The sequence below is a fragment of the Ascidia mentula genome, chromosome 1 (genome assembly GCF_947561715.1).
Source record: "Ascidia mentula chromosome 1, kaAscMent1.1, whole genome shotgun sequence".
Classification (NCBI taxonomy): Eukaryota; Metazoa; Chordata; class Ascidiacea; order Phlebobranchia; family Ascidiidae; genus Ascidia; species Ascidia mentula.
The window spans coordinates 1605218-1626828 of NC_138566.1; the positions used below are offsets into that span (position 1 = coordinate 1605218).

At 36.2% G+C, this 21611-nt stretch overlaps 2 protein-coding genes across 2 annotated transcripts; both read left to right on the top strand.

The window, feature by feature from the left end:
• The first annotated feature begins 1840 nt into the window (after positions 1–1840).
• LOC145917724 (kelch-like protein 12) lies at positions 1841–7939 on the top strand. The gene is made up of 9 exons (XM_083002997.1): positions 1841–2023; positions 2543–2686; positions 2758–2863; positions 3335–3426; positions 3786–3966; positions 5926–6066; positions 6490–6651; positions 6864–7017; positions 7347–7939. Exons 1-9 carry the CDS (start codon positions 1841–1843, stop codon positions 7459–7461), a joined length of 1278 nt encoding a protein of 425 aa, XP_082859123.1. The 3' UTR covers positions 7462–7939.
• An 8769-nt stretch (positions 7940–16708) lies between these two features.
• Positions 16709–21193, top strand: LOC145917795 (kelch-like protein 7). Its single transcript, XM_083003078.1, has 9 exons — positions 16709–16919; positions 17424–17567; positions 17636–17741; positions 18194–18285; positions 18656–18836; positions 19292–19432; positions 19916–20074; positions 20286–20433; positions 20685–21193. The coding sequence occupies exons 1-9, from the start codon at positions 16737–16739 to the stop codon at positions 20797–20799; spliced, it is 1269 nt and encodes a 422-aa protein (XP_082859204.1). The 5' UTR covers positions 16709–16736; the 3' UTR covers positions 20800–21193.
• The last annotated feature ends 418 nt before the right edge of the window (positions 21194–21611 follow it).

Here is a 21611-nt window from a genome sequence, read left to right on the forward strand (position 1 = left end):
TTAGAAATGCGACCCACTGGTTGGGATGTACTGTTCTAGTTGAACAAACTCCACATACGTGTACATATTTATCTGAAAAAGCTATAAATAGTCCAAGGCCAAATATTATTTGAAAACCGATCACACAATGAAATAGTTCTCGTACAATGCTTGAATAATTAAAAGCATCAGTTTGTTTGAAAATTTATGTGTTACTCAATGTTTAATGGTCAAAATAAATTTTGAATTAATTTAACTGAAAAAAATCAATTATTACTTTCTGATCACTCAAGCGTGGTATAATGGTGGTTCTCCTCCGGTGTGACATTAGTTTCGTTCTCGGAAATACTGCAAAAAATAAAAAGAAGTTGCAACCAAAATTAGTTTGCAAAGATTTAGGGTTGTACACTAGACCCGGTATTTCATTTCACTGTCAGTTTAACTTTTTGTCTTCATCATGAAGCGAACACAAGAAGAAATAAACTTGCATCATCAGAAAGTGATGAATTTTTTAAACAAGTAAGTTTAATTTATGGAGATTTACTGAAGTTAAACTATTGATATTTTAGTGACAGAAAAGAAACAAAACGATTTTGCAACAGAACACTTTGTTCCCAAGGAGAAAACTATTCAATTCATGATGCTGTTGTTTGTTCTATGTCAGATTATTTTAATGCTTTACTTGGTGTTGAGGTAAGTGTGTTTGTTTTGTAGAAATAATATGAAACCTGAATGTTTGTCTTTTAGTTGTCCCCTGGCCGTAAATACATTGCTGCAATCAAACAAAAAATTAATTTACACAACAACAACAGTTCTTCACTTAATTAATTTAGCTTGTTGACAAAACTCATAGGTCATGTGGTATAGTATCTTAACAATTGAGCAACAAACCATAATATTTTATACCTGTCTTTTGTAAACATGCGTACCTAGAGTTGTTCACCCCTTTAGTTTACACCAGGCCTCCATAACACATGGATCGATACCGACATCCAGCTCATGTTTTGACACAATTGGCTCAGTTGCAACAGCTTAGTCTAGTGTTTGCAAATCTGATAAGCATTTGTTTGAGTTGTTACAATATTAAGGTTTAAATTGTTAAGATGGTAAGACTGTTTTTGTTATTACTCGACAATTACATTGGCTTAACTTTTGTAACTATGCTAGAATGCAACTTACTAGATTTATTTATTTTTTGCTATGGCCCTTGTGATGTTTTATTTGAACAGGACTGATGTATGTTATTATATATAAATTACATACCATGTTCCAAATATTAAAGTTGTAAATTTTGGTCAGTTCTTTAGACCAGATTGTGTGTGTTTGTTGTGATTGGTTAACTTTGTTTTCTTATAGATGCGCGAGAAATACTCAGATTTTATCAAGGTTGACAATATTCCACCAAAAAGACTGGAAAGTGTATTGGATTATATTTACACTGGTGATATTGAAGTAACAGAGAAAAATGTGTTGGAAGTGTTGGAAGATGCTGATTATACACAGATGCAAGGTATGCATGTTTTAATCTTTACTGATGTTAATGTGTTAAGAGTGATTATGTCAATATATATGTTCTACATGTGTATTTATTTGAGACCTTTTAGGTCGAAACAGTGGCCATCTGTCTGCAGCTTATACACAAGTGTATTTATTTATTTGCAAACCATGAAAATTTTGCATATTTTAGGTAAAAATTTTTGTGTTTGACTATTGTCACGTTGTTGACACCAGGGACAAAACAAATTATTTGTAATCAATGGAGAAGTGAGCACAGATATCACTTCTAAATTGGGTGTGGCTGAATTTTGTTTTGTCTACACTTTCAGAGTTGAAGTCATTTTGTTGTCGAGTCATCCTTAAAATGACTTCAACCGACAACTGTTTGAAGCTAAGAGCTTATGCTACTCGATACAATCTTGCTGATGTGGAAAAGAAAACAAACCAAATGATTGTTGATAACATTGCAACAGTTGTACAACATGATGATTTCATGCAACTTGATGTTGGTGATATGTCTGCAATCATTAAACAGAGAAACAAAGGGGTAATTATGATTAATTTGTATTTTTTGTTTGTGTTGCAGAGCAGGGTTGTCAAACTTTCTATTGCATATGGTGATTAAGCAATAAATTATTAGGCCTCTTATGTAAACCGATATAAGTTGGGTAAGCACTTGATCAGCTCCTGAGATGTCATTTCTTTTTTAGTCTCACAAAGAAAAAGTTGATTCCAGTTATAATTGCAGTCCTAATGTAAAATGGATTTCACATAGGTTGTAACTTTTACAAGGATTAGTGGACTTTGCTGCATACCTACATCCAATATTGTTTTCTAAGTATATTTACTTTTTTTCAGTAAAATTATTAATACCAATTTTTTTCAAAAAAATTATTATTTTTATGTTTAAAGAAGCAGTATTGGTGATTTAAACTCTGTGATGTTTCACTTTTCGTTTCATGCTCTTGGTGTAAATTTAGTATTTGGTGCAGTTGCCAGTGACATTAATCACTTCGTCGTTTGTTTAAACTGTTGCTTGTTATTACATATTAGTTGTTGAATGTAGATGGAAGAAGCTGTCTTTACTGGAATGGTTCGATGGGTCAATTTCAATCCTTCCCATCGAGAGGATTTGTTTGTGAATCTTTTCTCACAACTTGATCTTTCATCTATTTCCACTCAGTTTCTTACAACTACAGTTAGAAATGAAGTAAATTATAAAGTTTATTATTTTTAGACCTTCTGTCGGTGACTTTTTAACATTAGTGTGTTTTTTTTCAGCCCCTCACGAGAAATAGTGTTGAATGCTGTCATGCAGTCATGGATGCTTTGTCAATGAAATTTGAAAAACCAGGAACAAGTGGAAAAGCAAGTTCAGTTAAAAAAGGTGCAAGATTTTTTTTTTTTTATTTAATGTCACATTCAAAGCAATTTGTTACACCCACCATCTTTATACCACCCACATATCCTATAACTTCAAGCTCCACTTAAATTTCCCACTTCACATTTACTCATGGCAAATAACATTGGAAATATGTGATCAGAATTCAGGGACAGTCAACTACCAACAAGTTAGGGATACAATTCTGTGGGATGAGATTAAAAAAAATTCCTAAAATAAAACTACACCAAATACAGAAAGATGTGATTCACCATAACTTACAAAATGTGTTAGTTTCATAGCTGAATTTATGAATTTAACTGGAGGTTGTTGAACACAAATACAAACTCTAATGAATTTGGTTGATTTACGAAGCAACAACTTCACCTGAACAGGGGAAATATATTTCCATTGTTATCACCACAAGAATTTATTTTACGCACAACAAAACCATAACAAGCAATGTTTATTTTGCAGATTTGTCAGGATTTCTTCTCATTGGTGGAGAAGATTCAAAACGAAAATGTGTGAAATGGAATGTTACCACAAAACAACATGAACATTACCCAGTACGTACATTACTTACTGTCATATGATTGTGTTTATTTAAGGTATTTTCCCATAAATAAACATGCTTTTTGTGTGTGCAAGTAAATGTAAATTTGAACTAAAGTTAACAAGACAGCAAATGTCCAGTAACCTTCAGGATTTAACGCATCATGTGGCCACTGATAATTTTTTTTTAAAATTAATTGCACAAGAAAATGTAACAAACATGTGGTTTAGTGTAACCTGTCAATGACTTAACAAAATATGCTCCAGAGTAAATCATGTTTTCTGTTATATGTTATGAGATAGGGACTTTCTTTTATTTCGAGAAACACCATGTCTTAATGTATAGTTTCATTGTCATCAAAATTTTGTTTAGAACATGATCACAGACAGAGAGAACTCAACTTCAGCCAAATTTGGTGAAAATGTTTATGTAATGGGTGGAAATGGTTCAAGACAAAGTTGTGAGATGTTGAATTTGGAGGAACGTAAAAACTGGGTAAAAATTGCTGATTTGTTGGAAGTTCGACGTTTTGCTGCATCTGCTGTTGTTGGAGGTTGGTGTGGTTATTTCTGAAATTGTTGATTACTAAACCGGCGGTCCTTCTAAAATGTGCTCGTGCAACTATGTGGAGCTATGTGCAACTATGTGGAGCTATGTGTAACAATGTGTCGCTATGTGCAACTATGTGAAGCTATGTGGAGCTATGTGCAACTAGGTGAAGCTATGTGTCGCTATGTGCAGCTATGTGTCGCTATGTGCATCTATGTGGAGCTATGTGCAACTATGTGGAGCTATGTGAAGCTATGTGGAGCTATGTGAAGCTATGTGGAGCTATGTGAAGCTATGTGTCGCTACGTGTATCTATGTGAAGCTGTGTGCAACTATGTGCAGCTATGTGTCGCTATGTGCATCTATGTGGAGCTATGTGCAACTATGTGGAGCTATGTGAAGCTATGTGGAGCTATGTGGAGCTATGTGAAGCTATGTGTCGCTACGTGGAGCTATGTGCAACTTTGTGAAGCTATGTGCCATTATGTGGAGCTATGTGCCATAGGCCATCAAGGCCCGCAAAGCTTAGACGCCCAAAGCAAGAAATATAATTGAATACTGCACGTTAAATCTTGGTTTTACTCTATACGTCACTACATTTTACATTTTGGATATCTTGTTCATAGACTGATTTTCTGACACTGTATGAAATTGGAATTATTGCTTTTGAATTCCCTGTATACAAGAAAACAGTTTTAAACACTTGTCCGCCCTCCGAACGTCCTTATACTCGCATGTGTGCGGCGCTTGGTAAAAAGTGTTTGGCGACCCCTGTTTTATGCAATATAGACCAGGTGTATATGTTGTTACTTCAACGTATATTTGCCTAGTTTTGTTAATGAACAGTAGTCTTTATTTTGGCATTGTCTTGTATTGTTCTCCTTATCTTGTATTCTCTCCTATTGTTATTGTGTCATCGCTGCAACAGCGTGTATTCTTTGGTTACATCACGAACAAAAATTTGAAAGCTATTTTGCATGGAAAGGTCTATATGGGGCTAATTGGCAATTGAGTAACCTTGGTAAAAGGCGGTTTATAAACGCATTGGAAGACATACCATAACCAAGGCGTATATAACGTTACTTTGACATATTTTTAATACTTTTTGCCTCATGGATCTCATAGCGACACATAGTTGAACATAGCTCCACATAGTTGCACATAGCTCCACGTAGCTCCACATAGCTTCACATAGTTGCACATAGCTCCACGTAGCTCCACATAGAGACATATAGTTGCACATAGAGACACATAGTTGCACACAGCTCCACATAGCGACACATAGTTGCACATAGCTCCACATAGCTTCACATAGTTGCACATAGCTCCACATAGTTGCACATAGCTCCACATAGCTTCACATAGTTGCACATAGCTCCACATAGTTGCACATAGCGACACATAGTTGCACATAGCTCCACATAGCGACACATAGTTGCACATAGCTCCACATAGCTTCACATAGTTGCACATAGCTCCACATAGTTGCACATAGCTCCACATAGCTACACATAGCTTCACATAGTTGCACATAGCTCCACGTAGCTCCACATAGCGACACATAGTTGCACATAGCTCCACATAGCTTCACATAGTTGCACGTAGCGACACATAGCGACACATAGTTGCACATAGCTCCACAAAGGGGTTTTGTTGATGTTTATTTTCGTTCGATACTAGTATGCCTTTGTGTGGTTTATGACTATCTTCTAATCTCTCAACCAACTCATTCTTATTGCTCACCATAAATTTTGTTAGTAATGACCCAAAGAAAATTTGTGTTTTTTTGGACTTGTAACAGTATTACTGACACTTTTCCGACAAGTTACCAATTGTTCAACAGAAAGTTGTCCAACTATGCTTTTAGAAACTGATAGTAAATATTTGGTGAATATTTAGATGTTTATCAACAATTATCACTTTCATGGACAACCTTGTTTTCACTAATTACAAACAAATTTAGATGACTTGTATCTCACGGGTGGTCATGGAAACCAAGGAAAATTCTCATCAACTTTGTGTTATTCTGTACAAGAAGACAGATGGAGAAGTGGTTTCGACATGTTACAATCAAGATATGAACATGGAACGGCTTCAATTGACAGTAATAATATGTCTGGGTTCATTTGTGTGAAGATTATTCTCATTACTGGATTCAGGTCTAAATAATTGGCATGCATCTGAAACAACAACATAATTAACCGGAAACCATAAATTAAAGTAATCAGTAAATTCACTCTATTTACCCCAACAATATTCACTTTTGGACGTGAAAATGTTGTGAACGCCGACCTCAAACTTACCAGAAATGCAGGAAATATTCCATCTTATTTTATAGTTCTTTATTGCATGAATATCAACCATAATATTGATTATTTTTTATTAAAACCTTAATTTAAAACTGATCGCTTATTTGTACGTTAAGAAACGCAGAGCTTACCTCATTGCTTGTTACGTAACATTACAACATAATCGTAATATGACGTCACAATAAATATTAACGCAACCGATTTAAAAATTTCTTCAGATGTTTTGTTTTCTGTGGGCGGATGTGATGATGGCGAACAACTCTTACAATCATGTGAATTCCACGATATTCGTGTTGGAACCTCCACAAGAATCGCTTCTCTCAATGAAGCAAGATGTGGTTTTGCATGTGAAGAAATTAAAGGGAAGATCTATGCAATTGGTTAGTGATGAAAAGTTAAGCAATAAAATTAACAATAAGTGGTTTTTTAAGCAAGTTTTATAAAACACAAATTCTTATTCGTCACCGGTAAATGTATCACGTGATAAATATAATGGAGTTTCCTGAAAAGAATGCTAAACATAAAAACTGGTAGATATAACTATAAAGTATTAACCTAAAAACAATAAAAAGTTTTACTTTAAATCTGACAGGAGGTTATGGTGGCGATCGTGACGTCCTGCAAACAGTTGAAGAATACGAACCTAGAGTCAACAAATGGAAACATGTTTCTCCTCTCCTAAAACCTCGTTGCTATCACTCTGCTTGTGTTATTGATGGGAGGATATATGTTGTGGGTGGAAGGAGGTAAGAATTACTATTATGACGTCACTATAGTCCACTGTTTTCCGTTTTATGTGAAAATGTAAATGTTGAGAAACCGGGACAAGTGGGATATACGATGATATACTTGATTAACAACATTCATAAAATGTTCGTTAAAATTAAACTTAAAACTCTCTGTATTATACAAGGTTGTATGTGTGATTTGGTTTAGTGGTGTAGGGGTCTGCGGGTGTACGTTGGTTTGTTTTTGTTAACTTATAAAATTTACTTTTAGTGAAAAATGTTGTGGAAAACTTGCCTGAGTTTGTTGTGTGTCTGATTCATGAAACTGTATCATGTTTGTTTTACAGGAACTTGGTTGAAGGACTCACATCAGTTGAAGTTTACGATCCAACCTCAGATGTCTGGACACATGCTTTTGATCTTGACAAACCAGTTCCTGGTGCGACTGTTGTTGCTGTTTAATATGTTTCCATATTTGGTTGTAGTTGATATTTAACTGAGATTGATCACTGGCAAAGATGTTCAAAAAAAAGTTTTTGTGTAAAATATCGTTTTATGCAACTTCAACCAGTTTTATTAAAATCATGTATTTGTGTTTGCAAACCGCTGTATTTTGTGATAATAGCAGATATCCGCAAAATAGAAATTATTCCTTTTGTGGATTTCCAACGTGATTCTGCTACGAATTTATAATTCCAATACTACAATAGGTGAAGGTGCACAATATGTTCAATGCATGTGTGCCTTAAGCATCTTGTTTTCCCTTGTGAATTATCAAGTGCTAATCCGCGCTGTATGAAGTCCAATGCAGTCTGTTGCAACCTTCACATGGGCGCCTGACTCGCCAACCCTTTTGGTTTTATGGGTGCCCAAACTATTTTATGTTTCATGTTCATGTACGTTGTAACTTGTGAAAATAAAAATGATTTGATTTTGTCAATAGTTTTGTCTTCGTGGAAGGGAATGTTTTTTTAAGTGCGAGACCTCTACCAGACAGGTCTGATTTTGTCAAAATTCGTTTAAATTTGTTATTAAAATCCCCCTCCCCCGGTATATAAGATAAAAACAGCCACTACTTGAGGATAAATAAACAAGCATGTATAAAGCAAAATTTACGTTTAGCGAATGCATAAATTATCGATGAACATTAGTACGAAACACCAAAAGCAAGAATTTACTTTAAGGCGAAGAAAAACGTGAGGAGTTAACGGCAAACCTGGATGTGGTGAGAGCTTTTTCTGTGGTCATCAGCCCTTGATCGTGTGGATAATAAATATTTTTCGTACAACTATAAAAAATCGTAAATATTAATTTCTTTTGCGCGACTTTGTAAACTAACTTAGAGAATTAGGAGAACAAATTTGGTTACATTGCCTTCTGATTCACATGCTGCGATTTCATATATTTACAAGGCAATAAAATTATATTCTTTGACAATTTCTGCTTTGCCTAAACGCAATTAGTTACCGCTTCACTAAACGCGTTTTATTGCAGAACTCCCATCTATAAACACCAGCAACGCATTTTCAGCCAATCTTTACATTAAATTGCATGTGACGCGGATAAATAAAACATTTTAATAATTAAACTAAGAGATGGTTATAACTTGAAAGAAAATGTTTTTGGTAAAACAAGTAGATTGATACGGCGACCGGCTTTTGAGATACAGCTGATCAAAGTCGCGTTCTTGCCGCTGCGAACGAAATCGTGTGAAAGCGAGAATATTGTTGGGTGACGTCATAGAAGGCGCTTCAGTCGTGCGAGTGCTGCTGGCAGCAAGCCTTATGTATAGGAATGGAAAACATTATAAACCAGATTTAGTATAGTTTTGCATTAAACAGGGGACAACAAGTGAACAAGTGCAGTAAACGGATTTTGATGTTAATTTGAGCTGCAGATAGATGGCCGCTATTTCGACCTATGAAGTGTTATGTAGTTGCATAATAATAAAACAGTTACTGGGACAGGGTGTTCTTGTGGTTTAAGCTTTTGTGATTGCTAACGTGATGCATGAACTTTTGAAAACACTACAGAAACAATAAACCGTCAATTAAGCAAAAGATAGAAGTAATTGTATTTTGAGGCTGGCAATTCCGCTGAGAAAAACCGACCAAATTAGCTGATCATGCCGCACATTTATTCTGTATAGAACCACTTTTTGCTTGGCAGTTGCGTTACCTACGAATTCGTGTCATAAATGATTAGATTAATTCGCCATAATCAACCACTATAACGCCCGTTAGATGCTCCCCGGTTCGTGGAGCGGAACGTCACACGAGGGAAAGGTCAAAACGCGCCTCCTGAACTTCCTCCGAAAATATTCGCAGTTTTTTATTCGGACAAAGAAGACGGTTTCTGTACAAAATGCGTCACATCAACAAATGCACTTTAAATTTATAATCAATATAGGCTCACCAACTGTTTTCGGAACCGGCATGCAATCGAATAAATTGCTAGTTCAGTGTTACGCCTAAACAAAGATGCAACGTATAGTCACAAATACCCGCTACGACGTTACACACAATGCTTACCAATTGTTTTGACAACAAACCACAAACACCGCTTTATTAAATGGCACGAACACTCTAAGAATAAACAAAGCAGTGTAAGTAACTTGTCTGACTCATTTACTTTCCAAGTTACAACGAATGGCATCTTAAGCCATTGCGTTCAAATAGCAATCAAGGTTAACGATATTACAGTTTATCCAATACGCATAAGCAACTCACCGATAATTAAGCTCTTTGCGACATAGAACCGTGCTCCACGGAAGTCAGACACAAAAAAAGACTTAACCACGTTTTCAGTCCAACAAAACTACCCGTTAACTGTTACGTCACAAACTACAATAGACTGCAACAATTATAGCAGTGAAAGGAAAAACGGTACATAAACAGAAATCAGGCAATTGCTGGCAAATAAGATGTAACATACCCCCCCACAATGTACGAATCCAAGGAGTACATGTCAACACAACAAACAAACATCGGACAGTAATTGCGAAAACAGTTCACTCGCAACTAATCACGCATCGCGACGTCGCGGCACAATAAGCACAATTTTGCGATTGGGCGTCTTAGTTATTTCAGGCAACAGGAATTGCAACTACAAGTGAAGCAATTATTAAACCTTGAGAAAAGCAGAAAAAGTTCGAAACTTCAAAAGGTCACAAGTTGCCCTTCTACCACGTGAGCCATGACCTTGAAGCACAAACGAGGTCAAACAATCGTGTCTAGTGCAAGCATCACATAAATGAGGCAGCTTGTGTATTTGTAATTGCCTAAATGACTTTTTTGCCTGCGCTTGTGTTTCTTTGCCATTTTTCCAGTTTCTGTGTTATGTAAAAATGTTTCTTTTTCATTTGATTGATTTCCATCATTGCTGTTACAGACTTTTCTTTATTGTTGCTGAACTGATTTCTTTTCGTACCGGTTACATCAGTGCCTTATTACAATTTCTGTTTTCAACTTTGCGATTTTGAATGATTTCCTAACTTAAACATTCTGCTTTCCTTTGTAACACTTTAAAGTGTGAACTATTTATTTAACCAGATAATAAAAATTCCGCGTGTATTTATTATCCTGACTGGAACAAATAATTGATTTATTAACTCTTACAATGGATTAATTTCAACACACATACTTCTAGTAGTTGGAAGTTTTGTTTCATCGTCTCCAACCATTGCACGTTTACAACGTTTCAATTATTGCACGTGGGTGATGGTAACAATCAATGACCACTGGGGTCGACACAAATTCCACGCTAGACCATTCGGAATACTTCCTGTACATGGACAATAGCACGACGGCTTAACTCTGTGGAAGGGTAGGATTGTGGTGACCCCCAACGAAGCCTGCCACAATGCTGTCTACCACTTCCCGCTGTCTTTCAGGGAGAGGGTACGTTCTGGCTAAGTAAGAGATCTGGGGGAGGAGTAATGTTTTAATGAGGCTTTTCGAATCGTAGGTCAGAAAGGGGTCGCTTATAGAGGAGACACGGGTGCATAAAGAGAAAATGGCTTTGCGCCATGCCGCGATGATTGAGCTGGGGTGTCCGTTTGGTATATTTAATGGGCTTATGGCCTTACTATTCCAAGTTATCTGATATTGGGTAAAGTTATGAGGGGGATTAATGGTGGCGATCGCCTGGGTTTTGGCGGGATTTACTGTTAAACCTGATATACTTGTAACGTAATTTTACGTTACATAGCAACGTTTGCATTCATGGAAATATGAACTATTTGGTCACATAACAGCCAGTTTCGTCATCAACGTCCGGAATCTTTTTCCATGGGTTTTTGTGTAAAGGCATTCTATGGGTGGCGTCTTGTCCAGCATCTCATTTCAAAATGTATAGCAACGGTTGCTTTCTCACGTGATTTGATCACGTTACTAGTTTCTACGCAACAGCTGTGTTTTTATGTGATTTCATTGGCCAGCTTAAATGTGTCGCCTTAGAGAAGTCCTTCATTGTTTTGTGTGAGAGTGCGTCTTTTGTTAACTGTTCGCTGACCGTTAGTCCTTCTTTTCAAAATCCTTCGTTCGCTTTGTTTCTCTCCGGTTTAAATAATGAAACTTTCCGTGTGCGTTTAGCTGAGGTGGAGCGGGGCAGTGCAGCGGTACTGTGCTCTCCTCAGTTCGTAAATTCACTCAGTTTGGCGTTGGTATAATTGCGCATGTTAATTTCGTATCAAAAATTGTTCGTGGTAAATAAATATTGGTGTAGTGTTTGCATCGAGAGTTAAGTAAAGTCAGGTTAGGAAAACACAACAATTAGAACTCACGTGCGATCTAATGTCAAATGCGCTAATCAAATAGGATTTCCATCGATCATAAATAATATTGTTAAGACCAAATTCGAGACTCATATTTGACATTACAGAGGCGCAACAATACTAGAAAATTGTGTGACGATGTCGAGGGCAAGTAAAAGGGTGTCGCGGCCGGTCACCGGTGACATCGTCCGCGTAGGCGACCGCTTTGGGAACGTTACGGCATGGTGCGGGGATAGACCTAGTTGAGGGGTGGTTTTGAAGGGCAGCAAGAAGTGGGTCGGCAGCAATCAGGAAGAGGGTCAGGCTAAGGGGGTCACCTTGCCTGACACCTCTCCTGATCGGGAAACCCGTTGTGGCAAACCCGTTGAGGAGGGCTTGTGATGAGGATGAAGAATTGAGTGAAGATAAAAAATCAGTAAAAAGTTGGGGAACGGTTCCAAACAAATAAACGTTCATTTGATACGTCACTATTTCCTTTTTTATATCACCATCTTGCCACCACAAAAAACGCAATAAATCTCGGTCTTCTTCGGGGACGCGAACTTGGTGAACCATACTTCTTATATCTCCCATTACAGCAATTTTGTCTTGTCTAAATTTACACAGTACACCAAAGAGCGAGCTAGTTAAATCCGGCCCCTGTAACAGGCATTTGTTTAGTGAAAACCCGTTAAACTCCGCTGAACAATCAAATACAACCCTTAACTTGTTTGGCTTTTTAGGGTGATATACACCGTGGTGAGGCAGGTACCACACATTTCCGTCATTGCGCTGTAGCAATACACGTGGAACCTTGCGAGCATGATCTTCAAGAAGCATTTGATTAATAAAAGAACGACAATGCTCGTAAAACTTAGGGTTTCTCTTGAACTTCGATTTTAATTGTTTGATACGGTTTTCAGCTTGCTTTAAATTTATTGGCATAATCAACTGTGTTTCCCGTTTAGGCAGTGCGATCTCATAATGTCCAGTGTCAAGTTGCTTAATAGAATTATCGAAACATTTCATAAACAGTTGCTGATCTGGCGACAAAGCCTTTCTATTGCTTCCAGCGGTTTCTAAATCATCCTTGCAGATTTCACAAATGTTAAAATAGTTTTGTTTTATAAAATAAGACATTGCTTTTGGGACTGTTTCACTTTTGTTGTTAGTCTTAGGGCCACAAACCGTCCATCCAAGTCTGGTTTTAAACGCGTAAGGACCACTATCACAACTTTCAGTAACGCGTAATGGCTGTAACAGTTACGGATTATCAAGACCTATCAGCAATTCAACGGGAGCATAGACATCTTCTAACTGCACATTATGAAGATAAGGCCACTTATCGAGGTCCTCTGAACGCGCAATATCCGACTGAGAAACCGGTAATTTTCCACCAGCATAAACTTCTCCTAACACGAAGACTAAAAGATTATTCAGCGAGAAAGCTTCTTTCACAACATTACTGTTTATCGAGGTGGATGTTATTTGGACTTTTACACCGTTTGCCTTGAGTTCACACATAAGGTTCGGATCAAGAAACGCGTTAACAATCACCCAATTATCGGAATCTGACCGCTTCACCTTTACTGGCAAAATTGGCAACATGATATTAGCTTCATGGGACTGAACCACGCCACATTTTACAGCGTCCGAATTAAGAGGGCGAATTAGGGTTTTCTTCCGGATGCAACAGGGTGCTATGCATTTTTACACAACCCTCTTTTCGGCATGGATTTGTGCGACTACAGTTGCTTGCAACATGACCAGGTTCGAAACAAGAAAAACACAAACTTTTGTCCTTCACAAACTTATATCTTTCTTCAACATTCATTCGTCGAAAGACTTTTACATTGATTCAGATAATGTTCAGCGCGACAACATACACAAATTGTCTTTTCTGATAGGCGCTTTGCTCGATAAAAATGAATCGACAGCAGAAGTCGCGTAACAATTCGAACCACGTTTGGAATGTTCAGATACTACACCGAAGATTGGATTATTGGCCTCTCTGTCCTTCTTTCGAACAAACATTGCAATATGTTCAATCGTGATTTCTTTTGCACGACAGTGCACAATATCGTCGACAACAGAACGCCAATTAATCTTTAACGGTACTGGCAGTTTGTCTATTACTTTTTGCAGCGTTTCTGGATTGTTCATTTTATGTAAACTTCCGAAGCTTTTTAATGCATTAATGCACGATGTAAGGCACATAGAAAAACGCTGTAGCGCATCAGCATCATTCATACTAATCTTCGGGAAATTCGTTAGTTTATGAATGTAAGACATAGAGATCTGATACGAATGACCATAGTGCTGCTTAAGCAAATCTTTAGCTGCGACATACCCTTCAAAAGGAGTTAAATACTGGCAACTTGCCGCTAAGTCATGGGCACATCCACTAGTGTACTGCATCAGATAGTATAAACGCTGGCGGGGATCAAATTCCCATTGTTCAATTAGTGTTTCAAAAGCCGTCATAAAATTAAGGTAATCTGCACGATTTCCAGCAAAAACCGGTACCTTTACGTTAGGAAGTCTTGTCGCTGCAATGGTCTGCTGCATTAGTCTTTGGTCCGAAGCAGAATTCTGATGCGATTGTCCATGTACTGGCTGATAGATGGTGAAAGGTTGCTGAGAGGTTGACGGCATCTGTGGTTCGGGCGCAGACGCATGTGGAGGGAAAAAGCATGGGTTAAACACACTGTCACTTCGATTAGCAGAAGTTACAGTAGAAACATTTAATTTGCCCTGTTCTCTTGTTATTACATTTAACAAGGCATCGGTTTCAGACCGAAGTCTTTGGAGCCTCGCCTCAGGGGTAGGCGTCGCTTCATCGCCGACATCTGGTCTATTTAATCTAGACCGAGCACGGGTATTTGGACCCGTATATTCGTTTAGAACTTTACCTTTACGCGGCATCGGAGGACGTGTCGAAAACTGTGTAGCCGCAGCTTTTTAATTTGTAGCTGTGGTGTGCTGCTCAATTGCCGCTGTCTACAACTCATACGCACTTTCCCACTTGTTTATTCAATTGGTGCGGTCAAGATTGTAACGGAAAGTTTTCTATAAATAAATACAAACGATAAACATACAAAATTCAAATTTAACAAAATAAGCCACACTTACCGACAGTAAGGCCTGAGTAAGCAACATAAAACGTGCGCTATTTATTTGGCGTAGACAAATTATAAGCCACGCTTGTAATCAAGCCTACAAGCGGCAGTTATTTCGTTGCGTTCAAGACGCAAAACTTTGGCGATTACATCGACCAAGGCCAAATATTTTTTAAAAACCGATCACACAATGAAATAGTTCTCGTTCAATGCTTGAATAATTAAAAGCATCGGCTTGTTTGAAAATTTATGTGTTACTCAATGTTTAATGGTCAAGAACAATCTTTGAATTAATTTAACCATAGAATACTAAAATTTAGTATTCTATGATTTAACTGAAAAAAAAATCAAATATTACTTGCTGATCACTCAAGCGTGGTATAAAGGTGGTTCCCCTCCGGTGTCCCATCAGTTACGTTCTCGGAAATGCTGCAAAAAATAGAAAGAGGTTGCAATCAAACATTTAGGGTTGTACACCAGACCCGGTATTTCATTCACTGTCAGTTTAACTTTTTGTCTTCATCATGAAGCGAACACAAGAAGAAATAAACTTGCATCACCAGAAAGTGATGAATTTTTTAAACAAGTAAGTTTAATTTATGGAGATTTACTGAAGTTAAACTATTGATATTTCAGTGACAGAAAAGAAACAAAACGATTTTGCAACAGAACACTTTGTTCCCAAGGAGAAAACTATTCAATACATGATGCTGTTGTTTGTTCTATGTCAGATTATTTTAATGCTTTACTTGGTGTTGAGGTAAGTGTGTTTGTTTTGTAGAAATAATATGAAACCTGAATGTTTGTCGTATGGTTGTCCCCTGTCCGTAAATACATTGCTGCAATCAAGCAAAAAATGTCATTTAGACAACAACAACAACTCTTTACTTTTTTTAAATTAATTTAGTTTGGTGACAAAACTCATAGGTCATGTGGTATAATATCCAAACAATTGAGCAACATACCATAATATTTTATACCTGTCTTTTATGAACATACGTACACAGAGTTGTTCATCCCCTTTAGTTTACACCAGGCCTCTATACCACATGGCTCGATACCGACATCCAGCTCTTGTTTTGACACAATTGGCTCAGTTGCAATAGCTTAGTCTGGTGTTTGGATATCTGATAAGCATTTGTTTGAGTTGTTGCAATATTAAGGTTTAAATTTTTAAGATGTTAAGGTGGTTTTTGTTATTACTCGACAATTACATTGGCTTAACTCTTGTAACTATGCTAGAATGCAACTTACTAGATTGATTTATTTTTTGCTATGGCCCTTGTAATGTTTCTATTTGAACGGGACTCATGTATGTTATTATATGTAAATTACATACCATATTCCAAATGGTAAATTTGTCAGTTCTTTAGACCAGAGTGTGTGTGTTTGTTGTGATTGGTTGACTTTGTTTTCTTATAGATGCGCGAGAAGTACTCAGATTTTATCAAGGTTGACAATATTCCACCAAAAAGACTGGAAAGTGTATTGGATTATATTTACACTGGTGATATTGAAGTAACAGAAAAAAATGTGTTGGAAGTGTTGGAAGATGCTGATTATACACAGATGGAAGGTATGCAAGTTTTAATCTTCACTGATGTTAATGTGTTAAGAGTGAATATTTCAATATATATGTTCTACATGTGTATTTATTTATTTGCAAACCATGACAATTTTGCATATTTTAGGTTAAAATTTTTGTGTTTGACTATTGTCACGTTGTTGACACCAGGGACAAAACAAATTATTTGTAATCAATGGAGAAGTGAGCACAGATATTACTTCTGAATTAGGTGTGGCTGAATTTCGTTTTGTTCACACTTTCAGAGTTGAAGTCATTTTGTTGTCGAGTCATCCTTAAAATGACTTCAACCGACAACTGTTTGAAGCTAAGAGCTTATGCTACTCGATACAATCTTGCTGATGTGGAAAAGAAAACAAACCAAATGATTGTTGATAACATTGCAACAGTTGTGCAACATGATGATTTCATGCAACTTGATGTTGGTGATATGTCTGCAATCATCAAACAGAGAAACAAAGGGGTAATTATGAAGAATTTATATTTTTTGTTTGTGTTGCAGAGCAGACTTTCTATTGCATATGGTGATTAAGCAATAAATTATTAGGCCTCTTATGTAAACCGATATAAGTTGGGTAAGCACAGGATCAGTTCATGAGATGTCATTTATTTTTTAGTCTCATAAAGTAAAAGTTGATTCCAGTTGTAATTGCAGTCCTAATGTAAAATGGATTTCACATAGGTTGTTACTTTTACAAGGATTAGTGGACTTTGCTGCATACCTACATCCAATATTGTTTTATTATACTTTTTTTCAGTAAAATTATTATTACCAATGATTTTAAAAACAAATTACTGTTTTTATGTTTAAAGAAGCATTATTGGTGATTTAAACTCCTTGATGTTTCACCTTTCATTTCATGTTCTTGGTGTAAATTTAGTATTTGATGTAGTCACCTGTGACATTAAACTCTGTATCATTTGTTTAAACTGTTACTTGTTATTACATATTATTTGTTGAATGTAGATGGAAGAAGCTGTCTTTACTGGGATGGTTCGATGGGTCAATTTCAATCCTTCCCATCGAGAGGATTTGTTTGTGAATCTTTTCTTACAACTTGATCTTTCATCTATTTCCACTCAGTTTCTTACAACTACAGTTAGAAATGAAGTAAATTATAAAGTTTATTATTTTTAGCCTTCTGTTAGTGGCTTTTAATATTACTGTGTTTTTTTCAGCCGCTCACGAGAAATAGCTTTGAATGCTGCCGTGCAGTTTTGGATGCTTTGTCAATGAAATTTGAAAAGCCAGGAACAAGTGGAAAAGCAACAACTGTCCAAAAGGGTGCAAGATTTATTTATGTAATGTTACATTCAAAAAAGATGTTACATCCACCATATTTACACCACCCACATATCTTATGACTTCAAGCTCCAAATAAATTTCCCACTTCACATAAACTCGAAGCAAATAATATTGCAAATATGCAGTCAGAATCCAGGGACAGTCAACTACCAACAAGTTAGGGATACAATTCTGTGCATGTGATCAAACAAAAGTACTAAAATAATACCACACTGACTAGTACAGAGAGATGTGCTTCACCATAACTTACAAAATGTATTAGTTTTGTAGCTGTACTTAAAAACTTAACTGAATGTTGTTTAACACAAATACCAACTCCAATGAAATAGGTTGATGTACAAGCAACAGTTTCACCTGAATAAAGATATGTTATCACCATAATTATTTATTTTGCGCAAACAAAACCATAACAAGCAATATTTATGTTACAGATTTGTCAGGATTTCTTCTCATTGGTGGAGGTAATTCGAAACGAGATTGTGTAAAATGGAATGTTACCACAAAACAACATGAACATTACCCAGTTAGTACATTGCTTGCTGTTAAATGGTTTTGCTTATTCAACGTACTTTCCCATAAAAATACATGTTTTTTGTGTGCAAGTAAATGCAAATTTAAACTTAAGTTATCAAGACTGCAAAAGTCCAGTAACATTTCGGATTTAATGCAAGATTTGGCCACTGATATTCTTTTTCGAATTTTATTGCACAAGAAAAAAATAACGCAACATGCCCTGGTTTAGTAAAATGACTTACCAAAATATGTTTCAAAGTAAATCATGTTTTCTGTTATTTGAGTTACTTGTTTTAAGATAGAGACTTTCTGTTATTTAGTGAAACATTTTAATCACTTTGCCTTAATGTATAGTTTCATTGTCATCAAATTTTGTTAAGAAAATGATCACAGACAGAGTGAACTCCACTTCAGCCAAATTTGGTGTAAGTGTTTATGTAATGGGTGGAGATGGTCCAACACAAAGTTGTGAGATGTTGAATTTGGGGGAGAGTAAAAACTGGGTAAAAATTGCTGATTTATCGGAAGGTCGACGTTGTGCTGCATCTGCTGTTGTTGGAGGTTGGTGTGGTTATTTCTGAAATTGTTGATCACTAAACCAGGGGCGGTTCCTGGAATAAAGCATTGGGGAAGTCCCCCTCACAAATTGTCTTAGCAATAAAAATTAATGCGGGGCAGACAAAGTGTTTTGTCAATATTTACTTTTGTTTATCACTAGTGTGTTTTTGTGTGGTTTATGACTATCTTCTCATCTCTCAACCAACTCATTCTCGTTGCTCTCCATAACTTTTGTTAGTAATACCCCAGAGAAAATTTGTGAATTCTGCCATGACTGCATTTGCGAATTTTTTTGTACTTTTAGCAGTATTACTGACACTTTGCTGACAAGTTACCAATTCTTAAACAGAAAGTTGTTCAACTATGTTTTTGGAAACTTATAGTAAATATTTAGATGTTTATGAACAATTATCACTTTTATGGACAACCTTGTTTTCACTAATTACAAACAAATTTAGATGACTTGTATCTCACGGGTGGTCTTGGAAACCAACGAACATTTTCATCAACTTTGTGTTATTCTGTACAAGAAGACAGATTTAGAAATGGTTTCAACATGTTACAACCAAGATATGGGCATGGAATGTGTTCAATTGCCAGTAAGAATGCATCTAAATTCATTTTTGTATAGGATTAATCTCATTACTGGACCCGGTACCAAATAGTTGGCATGCATCTGCAACAACAACATAATTAACCGTAAACCATAAATTAAAGTAATCAGCAAATCCACTCTATTTACCCCAACAATATTCCATGACTGGGCCCAGATGTAAATCAGTCAGTTTAAACTTTTTACCCCAACAATATTCACTTTTGGACATGAAAATGTTGTGAAACACCGACCTAAAACTTACCAGAAATACAGGAAATATTCCATCTATATTTTGTAGTTCTTTATTGCATGAATATCAACCATAATATTGATTAATTTTAATTAAAACCTTGATTTAAAGCTAATCGCTTATTTGTACGTTAAGAAACGCAGAGCTTACCTCATTGCTTATTACGTAACATTACAACATAATCGTAATATGACGTCACAATAAATATTAACACAAGCAATTTGAAAATTTTTTCAGATGTTTTGTTTTCTGTGGGCGGACATGATGGCGGACAATTCTTACAATCATGTGAATTCCGTGATATTCGTGTTGGAACCTCCACAAGAATCGCTTCCCTCAATGAAGCAAGAAGTCATTTAACATGTGAAGAAATTAAAGGGAAGATCTATGCAATTGGTTAGTGATGAAAAGTTAAGTAATAAAATTAACAGTAAGTGGTTTTTGTGTAAATTTTATAAAATACAAATTCATATTCGTCACCGGTGAATGTATCACGTGATAAATATAATGGAGTTTCCTGAAAAGAATCCTAAACATAAAAACTGGTAGATATAACTATAAAGTATTAACCTAAAAACAATAAAAAGTTTTACTTTAAATCTGACAGGAGGTTTGGGTCGTGGTCGTGACCTGCGAACAGTTGAAGAATACGAACCTAGAGTCAACAAATGGAAATATGTTTCTCCTCTCCTAAAACCTCGTTGGCGTCACTCTGCTTGTGTTATTGATGGGAGGATTTATGTTGTGGGTGGATGGTAAGAATTGCTATTATGACGTCACTATAGTCCACTATTTCCCGTTTTATGTGAAAATGTAAATGTTGAGTAACTGGGACAAGTGGGATATACGATGTTATACTTGATTAACAACTTGCATAAAATGTTTGTTAAAATTAAACTTAAAACACTTTGCTTAAAATTTACTTTTAGTGAAAAACGTTGTGGAAAAACTTGCCTTTGTTTGTTGTGTGTCTGATTCATGAAACTGTATCATGTTTGTTTTATAGGAACTTGGTTGGAGGACTCACATCAGTTGAAGTTTACGATCCAACCTCAGATGTCTGGACACATGCTTTTGATCTTAACAAACCAGTTAATGAGGCGACTGTTGTTGCTGTTTAATTTGTTTCCATATTTAGGTGTAGATGATATTCAACTGAGATTGATCACGGACAAACATGCTCGAATAAATGTTTTCATGTAAAATATCGTTTTATGCAACTTCAACCAGTTTTATTAAAATCATGTATTTGTGTTTGCAAACCGCTGTATTTTGTGATAATAGCAGATATCCGCAAAATAGCAATTATTCTTTTTGTCGATTTCCAACGTGATTCTGCTACGAATTTATAATTCCAATACTACAATAGGTGAAGGTGTACATTATGTTCAATGCATGTGTGCCTTAAGCATCTTGTTTTCCCTTGTGAATATCAAGTGCTAATCCGCGCTATATAACGTCCAAAGCAGTCTGTTGCAACCTTCACATGGGCGCCTGACTCGATAAACCTTCTGGTTTTATGGGTGCCCAAACTATTTTATGTTTCATGTTCATATACGTTGTAACTTGTGAAAATAAAATAGGTTTGATTTTGTTAATAATTTGGTCTTCGTGGAAGGGAGTGATTTTTTTTAAGTGCGTGACCCCCACCATGCAGGTCTGATTTTGTTAAAATTCGTTTAAATTTGTTATTAAAAACCCCCTCCCCCGGTATATAAGATAAAAACAGCCACTACTTCAGGATAAATAAGCAAGCATGTATAAAGCAAAATTTACGTTTAGCGAATGCATAAATTATCGATGAACTTTAGCACGAAACACCAAAAGCGACAATTTACTTGTAGGCGAAGAAAAACGTAAGGAGTTAACGGCAAACCTGGATGTAGTGAGAGCTTTTTCTGTGCTCATCAGCCCTTGATTGTGTGGATAATAA

Bases quoted from the DNA above. Each gene is read 5' to 3' on its own strand.
- LOC145917724 (XM_083002997.1), top strand. From the start codon at position 1,841: ATGACTTCAACCGACAACTGTTTGAAGCTAAGAGCTTATGCTACTCGA. The intron at 3,427-3,785 runs GTACGTACATTA...AATTTTGTTTAG, and splicing joins AACAACATGAACATTACCCA to AACATGATCACAGACAGAGA. The intron at 7,018-7,346 runs GTAAGAATTACT...TTTGTTTTACAG, and splicing joins TATGTTGTGGGTGGAAGGAG to GAACTTGGTTGAAGGACTCA.
- LOC145917795 (XM_083003078.1), top strand. From the start codon at position 16,737: ATGACTTCAACCGACAACTGTTTGAAGCTAAGAGCTTATGCTACTCGA. The intron at 19,433-19,915 runs GTAAGAATGCAT...AAATTTTTTCAG, and splicing joins TGGAATGTGTTCAATTGCCA to ATGTTTTGTTTTCTGTGGGC. The intron at 20,075-20,285 runs GTTAGTGATGAA...TAAATCTGACAG, and splicing joins AGGGAAGATCTATGCAATTG to GAGGTTTGGGTCGTGGTCGT.